This window comes from Eublepharis macularius, chromosome 4, assembly GCF_028583425.1.
Source record: "Eublepharis macularius isolate TG4126 chromosome 4, MPM_Emac_v1.0, whole genome shotgun sequence".
Classification (NCBI taxonomy): domain Eukaryota; kingdom Metazoa; phylum Chordata; class Lepidosauria; order Squamata; family Eublepharidae; genus Eublepharis; species Eublepharis macularius.
Window position 1 is genome coordinate 69,535,120 of NC_072793.1, and position 27,096 is coordinate 69,562,215.

Genomic DNA, 27,096 nt, shown 5'->3' on the forward strand with positions numbered 1-27,096 from the left:
TTACATGAAGGAAAAATTGGAAAAGTCTACAGCCCTTAGTAAAAGCATCCTCCTAAACCATTCCATTATACTATAGTTTTATTCCCTTTATAGAAATATCTTTCCGAACAAGTCTGTTTTACACAGTTTGTGGAATGACAGAAGTCTGGGAGCCTTCCTGGCCTCCTTAGGCAGGCCACTCCACAAAGAGAGGGCCAGCACAGAAGAATCAAGTGTACGGCAGTTGTTGATCTTTCCCATTTGCAGGAAAATGTATTCAGAAGGATTTGCTCCAATGAGTGAAGCTGTTGTAGCAAAGCATAGCAATAGAGGAAGTTTGGCAAATGTGTGGCTCAAAGGCCATTAAAGGCATTGCAGGTGATAACCAGAGTGCTTTACAATAGTCCAGTTTTGAGGTCACTATGGCATACATCCTAGGGTTGCCAGGTCCCTCTATCCTCTCAGTGGGAGGATAGGGGCCTGGAACTTTCCCTCGCGCACACGCATCAGTGTGTGCGCTTCGGCGGTGGCATGATGACATCACTTCCGGAAGTGATGTCATCACACCAAGTGTGTGGTGATGTCACTTCTGTAAGTGACATCATTGCACCAGCTGCATGAGCACTCTGGCGCTCCGATTTGGCCAGTTTGGGGCCAAATTGGAGTGCAGGAATGCTCCTGCAGGCAGCGCAAGGGGTGGGAGCGCGTGCATGGTGTGTGCTCCTGAGGTGCGTGCCAGTGGCAGGCATGCTCTGGGAGTTTGCCCCCTCCCGCCAATCGCTCAGTGATTGGCCAATAAGGGGGCAAATCCCTGGGAGTTTGCCCGCCATCGGCGGGCACCTGGTAACCTTAATACATCCACATGGCCAGATCAACTGAGAGCAGAACCACAAGTGACAAAAGGCACAGATTGGACACTTGTCAGCTTCCCTCAAGTTTTGATGGGAAATGTAGGCAGCTTGGCGGAATGTTGGACAAGTGACAGTTGAAAAGTCCATTGGACAGCAGTCAGAGAGCGAAGCTGCGAGACCAGGATGCCTACATTTCCCATCAAAACTTGAGGGAAGCGGACAAGTGTCCAATCTGTGCCTTTTGTCACTTGTAGTTCCGCTCTGAGTCAAGCTAGGGAACCATCTTCCAGGCTACATGAACATGGAAGAAAGCATTTTTGTAGCTGCATTAATAAGGTTGCCAACTCAGACCAGCAAGATTTTCAGAGTGTAAGCTTTCGAGAATCAGAGCTCCCTTCTTCAGACACAGCTGGGTCCCGTATACCCACTAGGCTCTTAACTGAGAGCCAAGCTACAAGTGACGCCTGACACAGGTTGGACATTTGTCAGCTTCCCTCAAGTTTTGATGGGAAATGTAGGCGTCCTGGTCTTGCAGCTTGGCTCTCTGACTGCTGTCCAATGGACTTTTCAACTGTCCCTTGTCCAACATTCCACCAAGCTGCCTACATTTCCCATCAAAACTTGAGGGAAGCTGACAAGGGTCCAACCTGTGTCAGGCATTACTTGTAGCTTGGCTCTGAGTTAGCAAGGGTCAACTGTACCCCATAAAATGTGGGAAGCAAAAATACAATCAAAGTCCTCAGACAAAGTAACAAACTGTTGAGCACTACCTAGTGATATACATATAAATATAGAATATGGTTTATGGAAGTCTAGTTTAACATTCCTCACACTATGACTTCTCAAATCTCAGTGAAATCTCAGTAGGGATTCAGAATAGTCATGGTGGCAAAGACTATTCATCATCTCTCTCTCCAAAACCGTAAGTATTAAGTAAGCTAAAATTCCTGCAGTCAGAGCACTAGAGAAGAAGTAGTGAGCCTATGCAATGTGCTTCAACACAAGGGCAAAATGCAGAGGTTCCATGTCATGAAGTGACTTTGGTGAAACAGCTTCCTGACCCAAATATAGAAATTTGTTTAACAAATTTAATGTTATACCCTTTTAATGAACTGCTTTTAAGTAGTATATCAATGGGAATACTGACTGTGTTCAGACAATCAAATCACACTGGAAATGATCAGTGAGACTATACTTGTTTGATTGTGTTACACGAAGTTTTTTGGTGCTGCTGGTGCAAGATATGGTGCAAGAAGAGCCATGTCTCAAGTGCCCTCAAAGAAAAGCACCTTGCAGCCAACAGAAGATCTCTAATGGGTTGGAGGAAGGAAGGAAGGAAGGAAACAAAGCAAAGCAAAGCAAAACAAAGCAAACTGCTCCCTTCCTGTAAACTACAAATGAAATGTCACTATCCAGTTGCTTAGATGATCTGAACTGAGCCGCCCCACTGAAGTCCCCAGCCTGGGAGCCTGCCCTGTTCGCTTTTGAGGAGGGCTGGACCATTTCTGCAAAATACTACATTTCCTCCAAGGACATAAGCCTATCACTGCTCTAGGTAATCTGGCTGTGGGGCTGCTTGATACACGCTCTGGTATTGTTGTAAAATGGGTATGGTTGTCCTGCTCTGTTTCTGTACAAGCTTTTCCTGTATTTGTATATTAAACAATGTCATGAAACCGTGTTCACTGTGGGCTGTAGGAGTGGCCAAGAACGCCTCTCCCCACCCCCCTTCAGCTGGGTTGTCAGCTGAAGGACTTTCTGGATAGCGGCAATCTGGCAACTGCCACCTATGTCTTGATAATGCCAAGGGCTGGCCAATTTAATGTAATCTTAATGGAGCTGCCCTTGAAGAATGGAGTCTTGCCTTATGCAATTCTTTGGATCACCCTGATCGCTATGGATGCAACTCGTCAATGTTAAGCCCTACTGATTTCAACTAGGAGGATACAAATATGCTTCTCATCATAAGGAATCTGTGAAACGTGGACAAGATCATGCTTTTACACATTCAAGATTAATCTTATAAAAGGCATAATACACATGCTCGGTGACTGATGGGCTTCAATAAAGGTTTCCCTCTCACCCAGCTAACTGCACTCATAGCCTGAGGCTGAAAAAACACACTGCTGTAGAGGTGTGGTTAACGTGTTGTCCTCCCTCCCTATATCTTTGGAGCTGTTTATTTTGAGAGGGCTGGGGAATTGTGGCGGTCTGTGTGTGTGTGAGTCTTGCCCAGGGCCACGTCAAGCACAGAAGTACATCTTTAGCCATGCCCAGGCCTCTCTAACGCTGCATCACAATTTTTTTTCTTCCCGCATTTGTTTGTTTTATTTATTTCTTTTTTACCCCACTGTTCTACTCTGGGAATACCCAAAGGAGCTTACATCATTCTCCCTCGTTTTATCCTCACCACAACCCTGTGAGGTACATTAGGCTGACAGTGCATGACTGGCCCAAGGTCACCCAGTGAGCTTCCATGGCAGAGTGGGGATTTGAACCCAGGTCTCCCAGAGCCTACTCTGGCAATCTAACCACTCCGCCACACTGGCTCTCTTTCAGTATCTTACATTTATTTCTTGATTTATTTCCAGTCCACCCTTTGCAGCCAGCATTCTGGTGCCATCTTGTGAAATAACTGTTTTTATTGATTAATTTGATTTATATACCACTGTATCCTGTCAACTCAGAGTCAACAGGAACAATCATTGAATGGTTTGGACAATGGCAAACTAAACGTACTTTTCTGCAGTACAAAAGGCCTGCACAAATACGGCTCCTCTGTTCAGTTAAGGGCATCAACTCTAGTCCTGATGGTCACTTGGCTGGCACCATTAAGGCATATTGAAGTAGAACATTCACAGTCATTGCGACACATTCCCAAGCATTCCCATCCCTTTTGTCATGCAAGGTAGGCTAGCTGCAACCCTAAGCAGAGCTATCCCAGTCTAAGCTCATTTATTTCAATGGGTTTAGACTGGAGTAATTCATATTACTGTAAATTTATGTACCTTTCTCCCCAATGGGGCTTGCATTGTTCTGTTCTCTCTGTTATTCTCACAACAAACCTGTGAGGTATGTTAGGCTGAGGCCGTGTGATTGGCTCAAGGTCACCCAGCAAGCTTCTATGGCAGAATGGGAATTCAAAGCTGGGTCTCCCAGAACCTGGTCTGACACGCTAACCACTTCACCACACTGTAGTAAACAGATGCCGAGTTTGTCACAGGTGCATAATTGCTGAAGAAACAGCAGTCCCCAGTGCTGGCCAGTGCTCTCATAGCAGGTACTGCTGTCTACTCAACAACCAGGCCATGGAAGCAGCCCTGATGCCACACCCCCTTACTAAAGAAGTAGAGTTGCCAAGTCTGAGTTGGGAAATTCTTGGAGATTTAGGGATGGAACCTGGGAAGGACAGAGTTTGGGAAAGAGAGGGACCTCTTTGATGGGGCCTAATGCCAGAGTCCATCCTCCCAAACAGCTGGTTTTGTCAGGAGAACTGAGCTCAGTTGTCTACAGATCACTTGTAATTTTGGGAGATCTCCAGCCCCTAGCTGGAGGCTGGCAGTCCTCTGATGCCAAAGCCCCTTTCCCCAGCACAGGTGTCCCTCTGCCCACTGCCACACGAGGCATCTTGCTCATCACTTTCCTATCAGCTGCTGGTGGTGGTGGGTGGTATTTCTGTCATATCTTTGCATCAGGTGTGATCAGTGTCATTCAGTCACTACTGATACAGACAGCAGAATTCCTTCACTGTTGAGGAGGCTGTATATTTGGACGCTCAATGAGTGTCACTGCTCTGGGATCCCGCCCCCCACTCCTTCCATTCAGGAAGTCCTGCTCCAAACAAACATACCTGTGACCAGGTATCCCTCTGGGATCCAGTAAGTGCTGCTCCTAGTCAAACTGAAAAAAAAATTGGGTATAAGCATGAAGTGTGCCTCCAGTTTCGATCCAGAAATAAGGATGCTCCGTATGCCTTTTAGACGTCTGAGCAACAACATGGGATTTGTCCTAGGATACTGCTGTGAAATTTCAGCCTGATTCCAAAACGAAGCTGGTGAGGCAAAGACAATTCACATGCAACATTGCACTGGCTCAGTATTTCATTTAAACTGCACTGCAACTGAGTGTGCGTAGTTTGCACACTGGACATCTGTGGCCCCTGTGGATATTATACTGGTGTACTAACTAGGGACATGTAGCTGGCCTGTATGGGTAGCATCCTGCTTTAAATAGAAACACCATGTACATGTGAGGCCTCTGGCCGGCATCAGAAAGACCCTCCCTGTATGTTATGTGAGGTCATTAATTCATGTGGTGGTGGAAAGTGCCTTCAAGTCATACTAACTTACAGTAACCTGCTGGGGTTTTCAAGGCAAGAGATTCTGCCTCTGCACAGAGGCCCTGGTCTTCCTTAGGGGGTCTCCCACCCAATTTCTAACCAAGGCAGACCCTGCTTAGCTTCTGACATCTGATGAGATCGGGCTTGCCTTGGCTATCCAGATCTGGGTCACTAATTCATAGGGTTGCCATAAATGAGACTTGATGGCACACAACACACACAGGGTCTGCTGATGGGTCTTGAACATGCAGTTCTCATCTGGCTAAGAGCAGGGCAATCAATCGGATGGCAAGAACCAAGGCATCCAAGGGAACTTTGACTCTTGGAGCCTCATGAACCCTGCAAATCTAGTTGGTCCTTAAAGTGCTACTGGACCCGAATCTTGCTCTAGCTCACCCAGGCAGTCGCAGGCCTTCAGCTGTTATCAGCCCACACAAAAGTGGCTTCCATCCCTCTGCTGTGACGCCGAAAGGGCATCTCATCTGACAGCAGTCCGGGACAGTTTTAAACCGGCCTCTCTTTCTAACATCTCCCTCCCTCTTTCTGTTGTGAATTTGACAGCACCGGCCGTAATACAGGGACGCTGCTTTGCATCTGATGAAGTGAGCGCTGACTCACCAAATCCCTCTTTTCGGTGCCAGCGAATCCCTCTTTTATCACCGGAAAGGGGTGTGTCTGTGTGTGTTGGAGGGGGGGGGGCTTTCTTGGGCTCTCAGAGCCACAGAGCCCAAAGAACGATCGCCCTGCTTGAGCTCACTTTCCCCCTTCTGGCTCGCACTCCTGTGGCCTTTCCCCGCTTAATCGGTGTAGAATAACAAGCCCTTCGCAGGAGCCTGAGAAAGGGGCGGGGGGGGAGGGAAGTCGGACTTCCCCTGCAGCCGCTGGTGCTACAACAGGCTGATTTCTCCGAAATGATGCTTCCCTCGGCAGCCAATGTCTGGCTGGAGCGCAGCCTGGAGCGCTGATTGGACGCGGCGGCGGCCCCGCTGTCTCTTGCTGGGGGAATCCCAGTGACCCGTAGAATATACAGCGGCTCCCGGTCAAGCGCCTGCAGACGGAGCGGGGTTTTCTGCGGGGAAGGATCTCGCCGGCACAAGACAGCTCGCCCCGTGCGTCGCCTTTGCAAACAGAGGTTTGTCTCTGGGACGGTCGCGGCGACGTGGCTCGTGTTAGCGCCCTGCGGGTTGCTTGTAGCGCGTCGAGCGCGTTAGGGGTTAAGGATCGACAGCGGGCAATTGGGGACGGGGACGGGGGCGAGGGGCGCTCCCCTCCGGCGCAGGTCGGCGCTCTCTTGCTGGAGGTTTGATGTGGCCGCGAGCCGCTTTCTCGGAACGGCGCGTGCCGATTTCCCACGCCATCAAAGGCTCCAGCCTGCAAGTCGCAGTGAACTTAGCAAGGCAAGTGGAAAGTTTAATCAGTAACTTTTCGCCCTGCGATCCTTGTAAAAGTATGTGCGGCTCCTTGTTATCAGTCAGGAGACAGTCTGCAGGTTGCTAGGAGCGGGGCGTATTCTGGACACAGAATTTACTCTTTGTCGAGGAGACCTGTTACTTTGGCAAGCAACAAAGGATAAGATTTCTTGGGTCAAAAGCGCTCGTAATTCTGAGCTCGCCTCATCAGGTGCATGAAGCGGTCGGGCCACTCAGCCGGAAAGGGCGAGGAGAGGAAATGCTATTTATGTATTTTGATGTCGCGCCATCTGAGGACAAGAGTTCAAGCACTAGATCCAGTCGGTGTGCCACGGAGCGTGTGTGCGACTGACTGCTTCGTGAATAAGATACTTCTTGCTCGGGCAGGAAAGTATTTTTAGTTAGGAAGGGTGCAAAAAGTTCACAACCTTGCTCATTCAATTAAAAAAAAAAGAAATAGAGTGTTGGCAAAGGGGAATTTTTATAACAATGAGAAATGTTTATTTTGCTGCTGACCAGGAAGTTAAGCTTGTTAAAAAGGAGGGAGGGGAAAGAGAGAGAACAGGGAGGGAGGGAGACACAGCCGCCTACCTTAAGCTTTAGCTTCGGTGTCTGGAAGATCAGTAGCAAACCAGAAAAGGGCAGCCGATTCTTGGAAGGAACAGAGAGCGAGGCTTTGGGGCTTCAGCATCCCTGCAAAGGCAGCAACGAGTAAAGAACAGAATGACAGAGAGAACAGAATGTATTGCAGTCCTGGGCGAGATCAACTTCTCCTTTCCCTCTGCGGGGAGCAGATCCGGATTTTTAAAAAAATTGAATCATTTTTGCTGTCTCCTTCTCAGTATAAAAGAGCTCTATTCTCTGTATGTCTATTCAACAATGTTCTAGTGAGTTGAATGGGATTACACATGAGTAAATGTAGATAGGCCTAGACTTGGGTCCCTCTCTTAGACCAATGAATTGAAAAGCTGGCCAGGAGATACTATTAAAATAGGGGCTGTGTGCAATTCGGCCTCCTTTAGCAATACAAGCAGTTTAGTCTCACCTTGTGGAATGTCTTTTGCACAGGAGTCATAGAGATCAGTGCAGCTCATATATTATGCTTGGCTCCGAGTAATCAGGAAGCCAGCCAGGGCAAAACTTCTCCAGAGTAAGACAACACCAGGACACTTGACAGTGCCCTCCTAAACAGAGTCACACCCTTCAGAGGTGTCATTCAGCGTTCCAGGGGATAACTTTGCTTAGGGTGGCAATGTCTGTTGTATGGGCAGAGTTTGGGCCTTTTGTCTTCACTTCAGTGCGATGCTTCTCTAAGCCCCAAAGAGTCACTTCTAGCCCAAATGGACAGACTTGTGTGGGGTCAAATCTCTAATCCTTCTTCCTGTTACACAATGTGTTTGGCCTGTACTCTGTCTTGAGGGAATAATAAAAACTTCTGGCCAGGGAAAAAGTCTCTTCATCGACATTCTTGTTCAGGGATTAAAATGCTAAAAGGCAGGATTCTTATTTAGTATTATTACTGGGAGTGATTTCCCCCTCAGTGCCCATCAGCAACCCCAGGCACTGTGGGCCCGATCCAGAGAAGCACGAGCAGATCTCTATTGAGGAGGATGATATTATTACATCTGCTTGTGCTCCCCTGCACCGAACAGCTGCACTTTCCACTGCTTCTCATAATGCTTTATAAACACCCCACAGGTTCAAGAAGCCACTTGGCAATATTGTGTCTTACTGCACACATGCATGCCCAAGGAAGGACTCATTGTGGGCATTCCAGAGAAAATGAATCAACATTAAGTCACATGCAAGGACTTGTAGTTCAGACCTAACATAACAATATTTGGAAATGAGTTCCAGTCATTTCCATTTAATTTACTTCCGGATAACTGACTTCAGATCAGGGCGCTAACAGTTGGTAGGAGGCCTGTATCCCATTGACTTCACTGGGATTTAGGGATGCTTAATTTTATCTGGAGTTTTTGCACATTATGTTTTCCCTAGAACATTAATTTCTCAGCATATATATAATACAGCTCTGTATAACGCCATTATTACAGTGCACTTCAGCCATAAACATGCATGTATGTGCCTTTCCTACAGAGAAGGGGGGAATGTAATATGTAAGGCATAATACTTTTAATAAATAAATCCCTTCTACCTAATGAACTTGAGCATGCTTAAGTCCCATTGAGGTCAAGGGAATTCAGGCAGTTTCTATACATTTTATACTTCAGACTGTAAGCCTCTAATCATGGAAAGCAAAGTGTCACTGAAATGAATAGGACTTTCTCCCAGTTAGATGTTACTTGAATGCAGAGTGCTTTACAATTCATCTTTTGTTCTCCGTTTCCCCCACACATATACTAATTCTATACAGTAAGTGACTATTGGTGCATTCTTAAACAAAATTACAAACTTTCCAGATTCATTGGAGTCAATGGGCCTAGAAGGGTGTCCCTCTGCTTTGGATCGTGCTGTACGCTGTCCTTTGTTGAGGGCAGAGAGATGTCCATGATGCAAGTTATTTTGTCTTGCTCTTTTGCACTTCCATCTGACATGAATTCTCCTTTGGTTGTTTATGTCTTCTCTGTTCCAAGATATAACTTGCCAGTCATACGTCAGGATTATGCTGAGTTTAACAGGCTTCTTGTTGAGGATGTTTCCTCCTAATGGCTGCCTTTAACCAAAATGGTGACACGGACATTCCACATTTTGGCTCAGTTCAGACAATCACACTAACCATGACTAAATTCAACCATGGTTTCACCGTGCAGTGTCTGAACTGAGATTAGATGAATTGCATTCGCTTGTGCTGCAAAGACAAGCTTCTCTAAAGGACAGCTTGCATGCCACTACTGATCTTCCCCTAAAATGTGAAGCTCTTGGATTGTCTGGGTTGCTTGGGCCAGGATACGTTTCAGTTCATCAGTGAGATGAACAAGCTTAGCCCCACTGTCTCAAGAAGAGCACGCTCCAGAATGCTCTGCAATGCAGAGAGGTTCTATGGAAACAAATCAATGTTCTTTGAAGGTAGAAAGGCTGGATCTTTTTCCACAGGAGAAAGGCAGGAAAAGGTGCAGTGGTGACATGACAGCCTGCTTGTCCCTAGCACAGGACAATTGGAGCCATGTTGTTTCTAAATACGGAGGCTCCATTTTTAGGGTCATGGCATATAGACATCAGTAGGCCTATCCTCCAGGAAGTTGTTTGGTTTTAAAAGGCCTAGTAACAGCCGTTGCTTTCTGTAGCGTTGCCATCTGTGAGAGTATGTGAAGAAGTACTTTCTTTTGTTTGATCTATCTCACTGCTGATAGATTATGTTTACCACCCTTCTTGTTATTTCATTTTTACATAAATTCTATGGTATAAGCCTTAGCCAATCTGACCAGCTTAGCGAATACACCAGTCTCCACATTATTATAAGCAGATGACATGGTCATTTTATCTTATTCTGAAGTAGGGCTCAGAGGAAGAGTTAGCAATAAATTTCTTAAAGACCATGTGCTTGTCTTCACTAAAAGAGTTATCAGGCACAGATGGTAGACCTACGGTCATGAGACATGTTAAAATGTTTAAATATCAGGGGGTAGTTTTTCAGTCGTCTGGCTCATGGAGAGTTCAGCTTATCAAGTATGCTGAAAGAGCAGTCTCAGCAACTTTGAAAATCTTTTTGAAAGGAGGTTCTCATATATCCTGTGCAATTAAAGTTTTTCAGGGCAAGATGTTATCCCTCCTTATATATAGTTGAAAGTTATGCATATATAAATATTATTGCAAATTATAAGCAATCCAATCCAAATTCCTCAGATCAATATTTGGGATTCCACACTGTACCCAATGCCCTTCTCAGAGTAACATTAGGGTTGGTTGGACTTGAATCACATGGCTAGTTTCAAACAATATGTTTCTGACTCAAGTTAACAATCACCCCCGGCATCCTGAATTAACCTCATTAATTCTCCTAAATAGTTACTGTCCAGTGTGAGTGAAGACTGTTGAGGACAAATTACAGCACCTTTGTTTGGTTCTTAGAAGCTAAATGAATAAGTATACAATGAATATGGCATAAAGCCCTTCAAGTTGATAGAACATGATCCCAGTTTGCTCCAGAGGCTGGGAATTGTGGCCAAATGTTTGCCCTGGCAGACAACCTCTATATATTAGAATTCCCTAAATACTGTAGAACATTTACCAGTTGGCCCACTTCACTATATTTCTATCAGCTCCTCCTAAAGTGAGATACTCTCATGCTCTGTATTCCCAGTGTAGCTGCCTCGTCAATTGGGCACAGTCGACGAACAGTCAACCATGTCCTTTTGCACTGTCCATTTACAAGAATATTCAGAAAATATATATTGCCTCAATCTTGTTCAAGTATCCAGGTAGATCTGATAATTTTTATCTCTCTCTTCTACTTGTTGATCATGTGACGAACTCACCCTTATAGTGGGTAAATTTTGAACCTTTCCGTGCTCAACAAGGAAACAGTCCAGAATTTTAACAGTTTCTTCATTTAACAGTGATACAAATCCCTTATGGAACACATTATTCTTATGTTTTACTGCTCATGTAGAGAAGGAAACACTGCCCTGTTAAAGGATCCCACTAGACACAAGTGCTGCTCCTGTGCTAGGAGGCACATACTCCTAAATTGAAATTCTTCCTTGTTCTTTGAGATACTTTTTGTGCTAATTACTGTTACCAGCAACAATCAAAAGAATTAAAACAAGTACAGGGGGGAAGATTTTAGATTGTGCTTTAGAGTATAATACATAACACTGCTTGTTTGATGGTCCATTTATGTAAGAGAACGGTTTGTGGAAAACCAACTACTGCTTTGCTACAATAAATTAACATGACTATCCCACTAGAATTAATATTTGATGTGAATGTGACCTCAGATGTCAGGCTTATGGCCTTAAGATGTGTTTTAATAGGGTTAAATCCAGTTGCTAGAGAATTTATTTTCATATTGTGCTTCAGGGAATCCTGAGGTTCCTTGTAAGGTAATCAGGGTTCCTCAACAGGAACTTTAGTAATGGCAGAAAACCTTAGTTGAAAGACAGTTTGCTTGCTACTACCAATCTCCCCCTTTGGTATGGAGCTGCATGTGGTCACACTCTTATTTCAAAAAAGCAAAAGTGAACCTGAACATATCCAGTATTGTGTCTCTAGAGCATATCCCAGAATTCTGTGTGTGGTAGGAATTTTGAAGTTTGGTTCTGAGACAAGGCCATTAGTAACATGAATTCTCTCTGTGAAGAAGCTCCCAAAAGCCGCAGTGGAGGCCTCTAACTTTTGTTTCTGCACCTCCCCCCCCTCTCAAGGCTAGCGGGAGTTTCACTTTCTGGGAAGAGGGAGGAGGACACTAAGTTAATTGGCGCCAATGGGCATCAAGGGGTATGCAAGGTCTTTAGCCTTGCCTCTAAATTATAGTGAGTCAGTCAGATAAATGGATTTCAGGTCCTTTCCCCCCATGTTTTGAGAAACATAAACAGAGCCTGGGCTGGCAGAGTGTAAAATTCCTTTCTCTAACTGGTAGAGGTCATTTTAGAAGTAGTAGTCCATTTGGTCCTTGAGTAGGAACATGCTATAGGGCTTGATGGGGCTCCCCCCCAGAAGCAGCAGAAATACCTCACAACACTCTGCAACACACTGGAATTTTGTGGCATGATTTCCGTAGCAGGCAGGTCAATGGGGAACAGGTTTCCTGAAGACAGGAAGTATGGAATTCATTGCTTTAGAACCTCAAGGCAACACCTGATAGGTGTTTTCAAATCTTGGATTAATTCTTAATAGACAACCACTAGCTGTTTCTGTCCACGTAAGGGCCTGATTTCCTGGGGCAAACTGTGTATGACATATATGTGACAATCAAATAATAAATTGGCATTTATGAAAACACCATTATATATATGTGACGTCCCCCATGGGTCAGTAATGACTCAGTGCTTGCACAGGGGACTACCTTTACCTTCACCTTACCATTATAAGAGAACTCCTAGTAACCACTGTGCATTTAGCCCTATGATAGTCTCAAAACACAGAATATTTCTATTTACAAACTCAAATTATTCTTTTTTCAGAGCCAAAATGCCACAAGCAAGAATGCGCATGAGGCCCTGGCTGGAGCTGCAGATTAATTCTAATAAGATTCCAGGACTTGTATGGCTCAACAAGGTATGGATTCTGTTGCCTTTAATTTTAAAACACTATCCTACTTTTTATTCTTCTATTTAACATTAGAAACACAAATTATAAATATAAGTATAAATATATTTGTATGTGTGTAAACGCACACACACATTTATCTGCATTATGGGAGGTTGTGTGTGGTTGTAAAAATAGTAAAGACCCAGTAATTTGTGACAAATATAGCAGTCTTAATTTTTCTGAGAATTCTATACCTGGAAAAATATATTTAACCTGTACAGTACTATACAATACTACGCTATACTCTATATTGCTGCCATAGTGTGGTAGAACAAATGTGTAGTAGAAACTGCATAGAAAAAAACATAGAAATTCTCTGCACGTTGCAGTACTTCATGCAAAACAGCTTTGGTTTCTTGAGCTGTTTGTCATACACAGCTAAATGATGTGCAATGATATTATTGAATTGCAGGAAGAACAGTTGTTCCAGATCCCGTGGAAACATGCAGCCAAGCATGGCTGGGAGCTTGAAAAAGATGCATGCCTTTTCAGAAACTGGGCTGTCCACACTGGTACGTGGTGGTTTCACTGACAACTTAGGGCACAGTTTTTCTATGGCTGCCTTTTGTACCATCACATGATTATTCCGAGTGCCATCAGCATACTTACACTGGGAAGGTGGGTGGGGAATAACTTGTTTGCATCTCACCTCTTTCTGCCCAGATCACATGAACAAATACTCTTGTGTTGAATAGACAGCAAGCTACTTGGCTAACGGGCTTATCCATTTATGATGTTTATAAAGCAGCCTTCCTCCAAGGAGTTTATGCCAGGTTAAGTTCTGATTATCAGTTCTGACTATCTGCCCTGTGGCTTGTCAGAGCAGCTTGCTTGAATGACAGATCCATGAATTATCACAAGATTGCCACTTTTCTTTTGTGATGAGAGAAATCAAATATCAGCTGCCGGTCATACCATCAGAACCAACTATGAGAGACCGCCTTGCCCAAAGCTGCTCGGTCTATTATATTTTCATCCCATTCTTTCTGTATACCTCGCTCCCCACTTCTCCAGCAACTCTGTGGGACAGGCTAGGCTTAGAGAGAGTGACTGGCCCAAAACTGATAGAAACTTGTTCCCAAGTCTCCCAGTCTTAGATACATCACTCCAGCTCTGGCACACTGCACTGTGCTGCCAAATATAAAACTGGCAAGGAGCTGGAGCCAGTTATGATTCGTGTGTTTTTCTCATTCATACATTACATTTTAAGTTAAACAATACATTTTTAGTGATTTTGCATTAAAGATATCATAGTGTGTGAGCAGCCCATAGTTAGCTTTATAGATCCAAACTTTTATTTCCCAAATCCAGTCACACTTGAAACTGTACAGTGCTCTCTCTCCAGTACATCTGTGCTACTAATATCAAACTGCTGCTTCTTCATTTAGTTGAAACAGAGTGTGGACCCCCTGAAAACTGGAATAAAATTCATGTAATGCCCTTCATTAGGAACAACCAAATTGACACAAAAAATTGTGCAAGCTTTTGAGTTCATCAGAATTCTTCATCAGGTTGGATGCTACAAAATTAAAAAGATAAGAGTGGTGGAATGCACCTTTGACTTCTCATCACCAACCTAATCCTTCCAGTCCCTTATGCAGAGAATCACACCAGAAAGATTTATGTCGAGATCCATACCAAGCCTTTCTATGCCCCCAGCTTTCCTCTTTTTCCTCCCTCCCATTCTGCAATTTTCCTTATAAAAATATGGAAAATTATTTCCTTTTCATGACATCTGTAGAGGAGAGCTCTGACTTACAAAAGATCATTCTGGAATAAATACTGTGATTTATGTTATTGCCCCTGTTCATATGAGACCAACAGACAATGCCACTTCTTTTATTTCTGGTCCAGAAGAATTGCGCTGGTGCAATGAAGGCCTTGACAATGTATCCACCTCCCCTGTGTTGACACAATAGGGTCAAAGTACAGGCATAGCCACACATGAGTCAGAATCATCAACTGACTATGAACCAAAGGAAGCGCACACAATACTGTGCCTGCATGTGCGAGTTCTTAATGCCTAGAATAAAAGATCTCTAAAGCAGGTGGCTATGCTCTTTGTTTGTTTGGAGGCCCTGGGTGGAACAGTTCATGGTCAGGTTTTGAGTAGTGGATTGATACCTATAACCAGCCCTTAAATTACTTGTTTAACCTATATTTACTCTTTTTGTTTTACAGGAAGATATAAAAAGGGTGAAATACAGCCTGATCCTAAAACTTGGAAGGCGAATTTCCGCTGTGCTATGAATTCATTACCCGATATTGAAGAAGTGAAAGACAAAAGCATTAGCAAAGGTTCTAGTGCAGTCCGGGTCTACAGGATGCTGCCTCCTTCAGCAAAGTTACAGAGGAAAGGTATGGAAAGGAGGAGGATTTACTTCTTGGTCATTGGTGTGAAGATTTTTCAAAAAATAGATTTTAAAACATTGTCCCAGTGTCCCCTGAAAAATCAGCGGTCCCTGCCATTGTTCAGGTGACTTAGGGTGGCTACCCAAAATCAGAAGTCCATGCGGTGGCTGTTTTAAATAGCTCCCAATGTAAGCTACTTACATGTGGTAAGCCATTGACTGAGGCAAAAAGTTACTTTTCAGTGTAGCACCCAAAATTACTCTGCCATTTGGCAGCCTGTCAAAACATTGACAGTCTTTTCAAGATGTGAATAGTTTGCCTTATATTGATGGTCCCAAGGAAGAACAATTTAACACAGTCAGTCCATAGTGGTTTGTTTGGGGTGCCTACTTTTATAAGCTGCTGATTTCTATTGAAATTAGTAAGGCTAGCCAAGAAAGTCATGTAAGAGTGCTGTCAGTATTGCATTGGACTGAGAGACCAACTGCACAAATGTAAGATTGGTGATGTCCAAATTATCCAGTGTTGTACCTATTATCTGTAATCATTTTTTTCTTTGCATAACTACATTTGTTTTCATTAAGACTATGCTTTGGGTTTTTTTTAAAACAGAAAAGAAGCCAAAGTCCTCAAAAATCAAGACTGGGAGAAAGGTATGTATTCACCCTTGGTGGTCAAGGAAATAAAACTATCACATGGAGCATTTGACACAAGCAGTCTTGTGGATATACATTAGAGCTTTCAAATGATTCAACATTTTTAGCAGCTTGTCTTGCTCTTCACCTATTAACCAATTCATTTTCTTATTAAACTAGTGTAGTACCCTGATGCATGTTGTAATTTAAAAATCTCTAGTTAAATTCATGGCTGCAGGCCTAGACATCTATAATGTGGTGAGAAAGGAGTGCAGGAACACTTAGAAGTATTTTTGCAGCTCTCTGGCTAAATAAGAATGCTGGTTTTGAAACAGAAAATAGCATGCCCGTTTGGCAAGGTGAGAGACTGCTGGTAAACACTTCTAAAAAACCTCTGGCTGAGCACAACTATGCACTCATATCAATTGTTGTCTAGGGTTGCGGGCTAAGCTTCTACAAAACAAAACAGATAATTAATTAAACTGAGAATGGTCTGTTTATTGAACTAGAGGCATCAAGAGTTTGTTTACAGCAAAGCTCTCTGTACTGAAAGTCCATCGCTGAGGACACAAACCAGTTAAAATGCAATGGAATATCCATGTGTGGTTAATGAACTGATTACTCAGTTTCAACCCTGATATAGCTCGATGTATTATATAAGTAAACATTTTGATACAAAGTCTTTTGTTCTTTGCAGTCAGTGGAAGATATCAAGGTAGAGGAGACAGTCGAAGCAACAAAGAGCATTCAGCTACCAGATGACCACAGAGGTTACTCTCGTCACAGTTACCTACCAGAGGAAATGGAGCCAGAGAGCACGTCCATCACATTAGGTGAGAAACAATATTAGCCATCTCTTTCAGTGGTGTTTTCAGACTTTTGACCTTCAGACAGAGAATCCTGCCCATATCAACTTGTTTGCTAAGGAACAGCAGCTCTGCACATTGTACATTCAGAGTGGGGTATTCAGTTCACGTGGTGTTTGCTGATCAGACTTTTAGGTCTTCCTGTCACCCTGGAAGGAAAAAAGGGAACCTTGGATCACACCCAACATTCCCTTAAGGCTGTGCATTGCAAGGGGAGATCAGGAGGAGCTTGTTTTGTTTTGTTTTTTTTTAAAAAGAACCTGGCTGTTGTTGATTTCCTTATGGAGAAACTGTCATATGCTTTTGGAGTAGAAAAGAGCAAGAATCAAGCAGCACCTATAAGACTAACAAAATTTGTGGTAGGGTGTGAGCTTTTATGAGCCACAGCTCACTTCAGATAAGCTTTTGGGAAATTCTTGGTTTGTTTGAAGTACAGTTTGAAAATCAATTACCTGTTTGGGCAGCGGAACAAAACTTAATTGAAGGTTTGTTTGTAATGAAACTGATCTCTCGCTATCCAAGAGAATAATTTTTAAATAACAATTCTGACTTCCCCCCTCTTGTAGATTCTGATGAACTCTCCACGTGTGACTTAGGCAATTCCCTGTCTGATTGGAGACCAACAATTGAAATGCACCTGCCTGACAGCACAAATGACTCTTACTCATTTCAAGTGTCACCTCTCGCTTCCTCTTCTAATGGTTGGTATTTCATTCCTTGTACCGTTTGGGTGACATATCATTACTAGGACTAAAGGGCAGCAGGGCTTAGGTAAATTAGGCTGCCAGGAATCTCCTATAAAAATATAAATCTTATCTAAGCGTATTGCTGGACCCTGTGTATGTTTACTTGGTTCCATTTTGTTGAATGGGACTTCAGTCCAAGTAATTCTGCATAGAATTGCAGCTTAATACTAAACAACTACTCCATGCCCTAACTACTTTTTGAAGTACAAGAGCTGTGAAGACGTGGAGTGTTCATCAGCTCATCATCATCCACCTATGTGGGAATATGGAGGTTCGCCATCTGAGTAAGGAAACAGACCCATATTTAGCCAACCTTAGAGTTAGGATAGCAAATAGAATGGACCAGTTTTTCTAGCACTTTTTTCTCTCTTTTAAAAAGTATTGTGATGTTTGAGAGGACTAAAATGAAAGCAATCAAAATTCCCATCAAGGAAAATGAAATCATTCAAATCCAGCGGAAGTGCTTGATTTTCTTATTTCACATAATTTATTTTTCAGCTTATTTTAGTCGGGGCTTTTCCCTCCAGTGGCGGTGTACAGGACTAGCCCCACTTGCCACAGTACTGGAAGCTCTTTTGGCCAGCAGGTTTGGGACCCCAAGTCAGTGAACATCATGAGGTTTTTTTATTTTTTTAGAAAAAAGCGCACTGGTTTTAGTTATATAATTAAGCTATGGGAACAGGCAAGGGGATATGGAAGCTATGCTCCTAATCACTGGAAATGGTTTTCTGCCACCCCTCTAGGGTGCCAATAGGTGTTGCCCATGTACTTTGAAGCACATGTGTATAGCCACAAGGACTAGAAGCATGGGGCTTGGTCCAGTCTACTTGTGAATAAAGCATTTGCACACAAGATTCCTTCCAACACAGCAGAGTCCTGTTTGCCTCTTATAAAAACAGAGCTGCCTTTTTTTTTTTGCGTAATTACTTTTTTTTTTTTTTTAGTTAAGCTGGGTCTAGCATGGGTAAAGACAAGATAAAGATGATGGTTAGCAATGCATTTTTCATACTGGAAAGGCATTGTGTCTATATTTACTGTTCCACTGTGTATTTAAATCAACTGGCAAGGGAACTGTTGTTCTAATTGCTTCACAACGGAAAGGTATAAAGGCATCCAGCTCACAACTGCCACCACAAATCTTCATATTCTAGTATATGATTGAGATGCTGTTTAATTGTGTTCAGTTACCCTCACCTCTCTTGTAGTATGCAGGAGGCAGATGTCAGGCACTGTGGTCTCAGCTAGGCTAGCTGTCCAGTTAACTGGCATCTGCTGTCCACAGTAGCAAAACCCAGGCTGAATTCTGAAAACGTTGGGCCTCATTCAGCCATAGTGAAGCCAATCCCATTGTATCGTTGGCTGTGGAAAATTAAATAATGACTGATCGGCTGGAACTATAAACTAAACTGTGTTTCTCTCCCCACTGCCCTTCATTTAATATCACAGCAACAGATGAAGATGATGAAAATTTGACCATCTTTTGCCAGGTAAGACTATTTCTCCATTCAGAATAACTTAAGAGCATGATCAAAGCACGGTTAAATTGGAGGGTTTCTGTTTTATCACCTCTTCCCCTCTTGGTTTAAAATGCAGTTTGGCGGCATATTCAAACTACGCCGAGTCTCTTGAATGGTGTTCCACCCAAGGGCTACAGTGCTAACTCCGCTAGTCCATGTTGTCAAGACAGGGACAACCCCACAATTCAGCAGCAGCATGCATGGCTTGCATGTACGAGGTTCCAGGTTCAACAACCAGACTGTCCAATTAACTGATCTCAGGCAACAGTATGGGGAAAACTTTAGCCCTTGGAGAGTTGCTGCCAGTCAGAGTGGATAATGCTGAGTTACACTCCATGCAACACTGTTTCACAGACTGCTATGCAGGCCTCAAGCAACCAGCTGAGAAAAATGCCTTACTCCAATTTGAGTTAAATAATCCAAAAACTGTGAAATAAAAAAAACTGGCTCCGGACCACCTGATCTGTGAATCTTGGCTAAGCATGCATATTGGAGCGTTCAGCAATAATAAATAAGCATCTGATTCCTGCTTTCTCAGGCCAGGGGATAGCCCTAGAAAGAGAGGGGCCTTCCTAGAATGAATGAGGTCACAGTGGTTGGGGACCTGAAATAGCAGCAGTGGCTCTGCTGCAATTGTCTTCTGTGAGGAAAGAGCTGGGGATACAAATAAGTAACAAGAGATCCCATTAACTGTCATCATAGTTGTCACAGGGAGGAACTGTGGTAGGGTGGGTCCACACTTCAACGGTACAGCATCTGCTTTGTATGCAGAAAGTTCAGGTTCATTCCCTGGTATCTCCATTTAAAAAAGATCAGGTAGCAGATGACGTGAGCCCCTGGAAAGCTGCTGCCAGTTTGACTAGACAGTATTGACCATAGTGGACCCAAGGGTCTGACTCAGTACAAGGCAGCTTCATATGCATCTATAGTTTTGTAATTTAAGCTTTAACTTGGCACAGGCACTGTTAGAATGGTGTGTGTAAGGTGCTATCAAGTTGTAGCTGACTCATGGTGACCCCAGAGGGTTTCAAGGCAAGACATGAACAGAGGAGGTTTGCCATGGGCTGCCTCTGCATAGCAGCCTTGGATGTCCATGGTAGACTCCCATCCTTGGCAGTCTCACTACGGCTGATCCTGCTTAGCTCCCATAATATCTGAGATTGAGTGAGCCTGGGCCATCCAGGCAGGGTCCATAACATTACAGATACATATAAGAAAACACTTCACATTTAATCACCCTCTCTGTAGTTCCTTTTTTAAAAAATGTATTCAAATATACAAAAACAACTACCCATATCCATAATACAATTCTAAGAAATCTGAAAGTGTATATACATTAAAAATATAAAATTACAACACTAGAAAATATAGTATACTAGACCAGCATTTTTCCTCTGAAAACTAGGCAGGCCAGTGATTGGTCTTTATTACTCAGGACCAATTGGCTGCTGCCTATGGAATGTAACCCGTGAAGTGCAGGCAAATGTAACCAATGAGAATACAGGCATTAGGAACCTTGACATAACCTGAAGCTAAGCACAGTGCATAACGTTCAATACAGTAAATACTTTAGAGGACTTGCTCAGCCTAACTCAACCCAATACACAACACCCCTCCCCCCTTAGCTTGGATCAACCTGTTGCCAACATTGTCCTGTAGGTAGGCTGGGGAAAGGTGAGCCTTCTGTAACCTGCACGATGTTGTTGCGCCAGAGTCCTTTGAGGCTGATGGCCCAGTGTCCATTGCTGGCTCTGCTTTACAGAGTCTCTTGTGGGAGCTTCGGAGCCACTGAGGCCATGAGTAGACTGCTGTTGCTCCTGGTCGACTGGTCTGAGACATGGAGTGGACATGACGCATCTTCCAGCGGCTTGACTTTGCTGCTGGGTTGTAGATAGGTGGCCCTATGTGGCACCCTGACAAATCCTAGCGCTCAGTGGGGAACTTGACGTGCATGGCTTTCTTTGAGGATGGGCTGACCCGCTGGAGCCCAGCAACATAGATGCCCAATGCCTCAAACCAATCAAGCCCCAATAAGGACGTGTGGGGCCCTTCAACAATGATGAGGCGAAGGGGGCTGTGAAAGTCCTTATAGGTGACTGCGACTCGGCCAACTCCTGCCACCAGAACCCGACAACCCTGGAAGTCAGTCAGGACGATGTCGCAGGGCTCTAGCTGCCAGTTCTTGCACTAGTAGCACAGGCGGTCGTAGGTGTCTCTAGAGACTATAGAGACCACTGACCTGGAGTCAACCTCCATCTCGCACGGTGTTCCCTCCACACACACTGTGACGTGGATCTTGTCTTTGTTGCCTGCTTGAATGTGCATGATGACGGTCATGGCATGGCATTCATCAGGCTGGTACTGGTCTCTCACCGCTGGCCTACGGTAGCGCAGTGCGAGGCGCGGAGACTGCTGTGGAGAGTCTCCTTTGTTGGCCCAAGTGATGTAGCCCTTCTTTCCATACGCCTGACAGTTGGTGTTGCGGAATCTGCACTGTCTGCATTCATGGTCTCCCCCACAGCTGGCGCATGGGGCTCCGCCAAATGACTGCTGCTCAAAGTGTTTGGCCCGTGCCACTTGGGATCGGTGCACCATGATGTCATTCATGGAGCAACTCTCGAAGTCCTCATGGTGGGCCGGCTCCTCGTCCATAGGTGGGTCTGGACTCTGCAGTTGTCGCACCTCCCTGGTGGACTGGTCTGCTGCTTCTGCCGCTAGTGCTTCTTTGAATGTTGTTTGGAAGTCGAGGCTCTTCCTTGTGAAGAGCTGGCGCTGTAGCTTCTCATCACAAAGGCCTCACACCAGGCTATCATATAGGGTGTCTTCCAGGTCAGTTAACTTGCACAGCCGGGCCAGCTTCCGTAAGGCCACAATAAAAGTAGCGATGGTTTCACCCAGCGCCTGGTCCCGCTTGTAGAAGGCGTGGCGGCTGGCAATCCTGGAAGGTTGCGGTGAGAAGTGCTCTTAGCTTCTCTTGTATGCTGCTGAGGGACGCGGCTTGTAGCGTCTCTGGTGCGATGAGAGCTTGGGCAACTTCAAATGCGGGGCAGCTGCAGGTGCTGAGGAAGGCTGCCTTTTCCCATGCTGCACTGGTGATTTCATTGGCCGTGAGGTAAAATTGAAAGTGTGAGACGTAGGAGTCCCAGTCCTCCATGGCGGCATCGAATGGCTTGAAGCGGCCCTTGGCGGCCATACTGTCTGTTGTTCTGGTGCTTGAGGGTGGCGGAGGCGACAGTTCCTCGCCGGGATGTGATTCAGCTTTATGGCAGCAGAGGCAACAATTCCTCCCCGTTAAGTGATTCCGCTAAGTGCCATGGGGCTACCTACCTGCCGGGCGTGACTCAGCTCTTGGCTGCGGGGCTGCTTACCTACCTAACATCCCATCCTCGTCGCCAGTAATAGGTACTGAGCCTGGAGCTCAGAATGATTGTAGCCCAGAGTAATTTCAGCCAAAACAGGGTCCTTTATTGCCAACCAGAACAGACAGCCAACAGCAGACACTAACACACTACAGACCCTCTCTGTTAAGCAGAACAGAAGCCCTCAATGTATACACTTAAACCCCGCCCCAAGAATAGGCATTAACCAATAGGAACATGTACTTTTGAATGCCATCATTTGCATGAACTATATACATTGGCTGCTGCCTATGGAATGTAACCCATGAAGTGCAGGCAAATGTAACCAGTGAGAATGCAGGCATTAGGAACATTGACATAACCTGAAGCTAAGCACAGTGCATAACATTCAATACAGTAAATACTTTAGAGGCCTTGCTTGGCCTAACTCAACGCAATACACAACAATCGCATAATATTCCCAGATTTTTTTATGCCATAGAGACAATGGGGAGCGGGGGCAGGCTGCTGGATTTTTCCATAGTGAGCAATAGTAGTTTTTGCTATAGTTAATAAAGTAACAATTGTTACCCTATGTGAATATGGTTGGATTCTATCTAATTTATAGTTTAAAAAAAAGAGATTCAGGAGTTATTTCAAGAGTGTACCCTGTGATAGAAGATATTCTTTGTATAATCATTTCCCAAAATTGTTTTATTTTAGGGCAATTTAACCAGCAATGCATGTACGATCCGATGTGTCCACATTGTTTCCAACAATATGGACTTACATTGTTATCTAGGTTTGAAAGCATTTTAGGGGTATAATACCATCGAGTAAGGATCTTAAAAGTTTGAAATTTTATTATTATTTATTTTTATTTTTATTTTATCGTATTTATATTTTGCCCTCCCCACAAGCAGGCTCAGGGCGGATAACAGCATTAAAAGAACAGATGACTTAGAGTCTATAGATGTCCACATTTTCCCCTAAATTTCTTCAAATTTCTCTGTAGTTCCTGATGAAGAGCTCTGTCTCTGAAGTTTACATCTTCTTACACCAACAAACATTTGTTCAATCACAAATTACACCTTGCCCATTTTGTATCTTGTACATTTGAAAGGTGAATGAGTGAGCGGCTGTTAAATGCAACTATATAAACAACACAGCTGGTTGAATGCCTTTTCTCCTCTTTGTTTCTGACAGCTGTTAAGCAACTCTGACTGGCAACAGACCTGTGTGGGTGGAAAAGGCTATCTCAGCAATGAGGCTGGCACACAAAGTAGCTTTGATATTGGCTTCCAGGAGCAGGATGCAGCCATTGATACAACAAGCTCAGGTATGAAAGCCTTTACACTTCTGTATTCAGAATACAGTTAAGAGTTCAAAAATGTCTGTGCAATCCCTGAGTGCAAAGGATCACAACCCATACCTTTTATTTGTTTGCATTTCTTGCCTATCTTATTTAAAAGGCTTAGGACAAGTTGCAGCTAACTGGCACCATACAGCAGGGGTGGAAAAGGATTTCCTCATTCCATTTTATTTTCCAAACAACTTAATAATAGCTCTTGTTGCGTTCAGTGACAGAATGTTTCAGATGTTTATTTATCTACTTTTATTTTTATTCCAGTATTCAACCAAAATTTGGCTGCTACTGGAATGAGAATGCAGTGGGCTGGACCGGAAGGTTCCACTCTTCTAAGGGTGAACCTTTCCTCCAGGGCAAGGGGCCTTCCACTGATGGAATGCTCCTCTTTTGCCAGAAGAAGGATCCTTGCACCATACAGTCCTTATGTTAGAAGAAGGCTCTGCCATTAGCGGAGTAGAATGTTTGGATGCAGCCAATATAAATAGCAATTACTGTTCAAGAGAAATGTTCCTCAGGAAGGAGATTATCAGCTTTGCCAGATTCAGGCATGGTGGGAGAATGCCTGAATGTTGCATCCATCAGAGGCAGTTAGAAGTTTGCAAGAAGATGGCTCGGTGGGAGCTGGATCCAGGAACGATGTCTGGCTGCTTCCAGCCATCTCTGTGATGGAATCTGGATGGAGGAGGGCCCATGATATCTGAGTGCACTCAGGTGGTACTTTATATAGAATGGACTTGCAGTGTACAGCATACCACAGAGTCTGCAGATTTTCAATGAGAAATGCCTGTAAATTCATTTTTGAAACCACCAGACTTCTAGCAGAATGATTTTGGAGGGTACACACATACAATTGTATGGTACACACATACCATTGAATTGGATCCAGCCAAGACCAAGCAGAAATGGTTGCAGCTCTTTCCCACCTTCCTATTTCCACAGCAACTTATGATTTAGCCAAAATGCTGGTGATAAGGATTGCAGGACCAATATGGGCAAGAAGCCACGTGGGCCAGGGTACTTCAGTAAGGAGGGGGTCTTGAGAAAATCACCCCTTCCTTGCTCGTGCATAGCGATATATTTTACAACAGTGGCATCTTCACTGGTAGAAGAGCAAGAGGGGGCAATTTTGGACTGGTGTGTTGGTTTAATGATGCTTTTGCCCAAAAACATACTTCAGATATCTCATTATGTATGCCTAATCCTTTATACATGACTCTGGTTTTGCTAGAGGACAGATACATGGGGTTATTGTTGTTTTTAAAATCCTGTGATATATTCAAAAACATGGGAGTATTCTAGAGTAATCATACCATCATTAAAATGTATGCAATTTCCCCTTGTTTCTGCAGAAACTATTCAAATTGATGCAAGAACCAGTCTGGACTTCTCTTTGTTGGAGTCCCTACGAGTGACAACTTTGCACCCAATAACTTGCAGCAATTAAATTCCCTTTCTTCACCATGACAGTTGCTCTATTTTTCTCCATGATACCTTCTATGAAACAGAAGCAAGTTGGAAGTGCTTCTCTGGATGTTTGGAACTGAGAAGTCCTAGCCAACAAAATGTCATTCGAGTTTCAAAACAAACTACTCTGGTAGAACTGTGCGCACTTCAGCTTACTTGACTACATCAGGAGCAAATTCAGTCATCTTTGCTGCTTCCCTCCTCAAATTGTTCACACATTACCACAAAGTGAAAAGGTGTTTTGTGCCTGAAACAAATGGACATACATTTTCATCCTAATCACAGCATACAGTTGCCATTATTGCCAGGTTGTGAAAGTACTTGTTAAGTTAATGGCAGTTCAGTTATGTGTTTTTCCATTCAACCAAATGTTTCCCACCTTTTAATTTCAGTAGCACATCTCAGCCACCTCTCAGGACCCCAGTCTTGTACATAGGTTTAGCTCATTTGAATGTGAAAAATCAGATACCAACTTTGCTTTCATATGTTAGATAGTCAGGACATTTACTCATAGGACAGGCTTCTGGTTTCATTATAAGTAACCTTTTCCATGTAATTGTCATACCATTTTTTCAGGTAAGTAATAGGTTTGGAGTTCTTTCCATGCTGAATGGTGTGATTTACACTTTATTTATGTCACACCACTAACAAGAGCCATCTTCCTGGATTGTGTTGCAAGTCCATAGAATTCCTAGCAGTATGTATTCATTTAGTTGCAAATAATAGTTACTGACCCAGTTACAATAGTGAAATGCAAGGTGTTGGCTTTAACAAACTATCAATTCACAGAGCTGCAACCCTAGTTTTCCTTGTACATATGTGTTTGTATATAAAAGTTCGTGCAATTATTTTAATAAAGATTTTATATATTTTGTTTCATGTTACATTTTGTGTTAGTGATGCTCAAAACAGATAAGAAATATTTTGAGCCTGCACAACTTGTGTCCATCAAATGAAATGCAGCTCACTAGCCATTTATGGTGGCTCAGGAAGGCCTTAATAAATCTGTTTTTGATGACTCGGGGAATGTAATTTCTGCAGACTTTGTTTTGACATTCTCTTTTAAACTGAAGAGAGATGGTATCTACTGAAACCCCTACTGCCAATGTATGTGCAGTTCCTCTACCTGCCAGGAAAGCGGCCCTCTATTCTGGCCCAATAAAACATCTGAGATACCACAGTACATATTGCAACATCAAACTGATAATATGACAACTTGCCACTCTGCTAAGCAAATATTACAGTCTTCCTCTAGCCCAAGGAAACTTGCTTTGAATTAGAAGGCTCTTCCTCTTACAGAAGAGTCACTTAAGTTGGAGGAAAGCTCTTTGGTTGGGGGAACTTTCATCAGCTAAAAGGTAGGATATATACTGATGAATCTACTTTTCCCTCATGCAAAATCTGATACCAGTGTAGTTGTCTGCAATAATGGCTGCATAGCCTGAAACTGGTTCAGGATTGGCATTCTTACCTAGACATGGGCACAAGCCAAAAAAAAATAACGAACTCGTGGTTTGGTGCCGCCAACGAACCCAAACTAACGAACCGTGATGAACTTTTCCTGTTGACGAACCTGTTTGTGGTTCGTTGGGGCTCCAAATGGCCCCTGTTGGACTTAGAGAGCCCATATTCACAGGGAGTGTTTAGCAGGCTCTCCTCCAGCCAGCACCCAAGTTTGGTCAAGATCGCAATATGGATCTTGGGAGTTATACCCTCTCCAATCCGAGGCCTCCAGGCAACTCTCGATACAATTAGAGCCACCACTGACCAGATCAGGCTGTGATAATAATGTGAGCCCTCAGACAAGATGCCCACTGAGCTTGGCCCCAGCGCCTGGCAGCAGCACTGGAACCAGAGGAGATAGATCCCTATCCCAAAAATCCAAGCTCAATTATACTCTCTCTCTCTCCCCAAAGGCTAGCAAGTAGCAAGCAACAGCTCTGTCACACTCCACTGCTCGCTGAAAGTGAAACCCAGCCTGGGAGCCCACTGCTATTTATAAGCACAGGTCCCATAGA

The 27,096-nt window shown here is 43.9% G+C and overlaps 1 protein-coding gene across 1 annotated transcript; it reads left to right on the top strand.

The window, feature by feature from the left end:
• The first annotated feature begins 6,091 nt into the window (after positions 1-6,091).
• IRF1 (interferon regulatory factor 1) lies at positions 6,092-25,962 on the top strand. The gene is made up of 10 exons (XM_054977449.1): positions 6,092-6,301; positions 12,665-12,758; positions 13,204-13,303; positions 14,973-15,149; positions 15,756-15,796; positions 16,476-16,611; positions 17,211-17,345; positions 18,837-18,877; positions 23,452-23,584; positions 24,964-25,962. The coding sequence occupies exons 2-10, from the start codon at positions 12,672-12,674 to the stop codon at positions 25,056-25,058; spliced, it is 945 nt and encodes a 314-aa protein (XP_054833424.1). The 5' UTR covers positions 6,092-6,301; positions 12,665-12,671; the 3' UTR covers positions 25,059-25,962.
• Positions 25,963-27,096: the final 1,134 nt, after the last annotated feature.

What these genes read in the sequence shown, in the direction of transcription:
- IRF1 (XM_054977449.1), top strand. Translation starts at nt 12,672, where the DNA reads ATGCCACAAGCAAGAATGCGCATGAGGCCCTGGCTGGAGCTGCAGATT. An exon ending in AGCAAAGTTACAGAGGAAAG is followed by an intron (nt 15,150 to 15,755) that starts GTATGGAAAGGA and finishes TTTTTAAAACAG; the next exon opens with AAAAGAAGCCAAAGTCCTCA. An exon ending in ATTTGACCATCTTTTGCCAG is followed by an intron (nt 18,878 to 23,451) that starts GTAAGACTATTT and finishes TGTTTCTGACAG; the next exon opens with CTGTTAAGCAACTCTGACTG.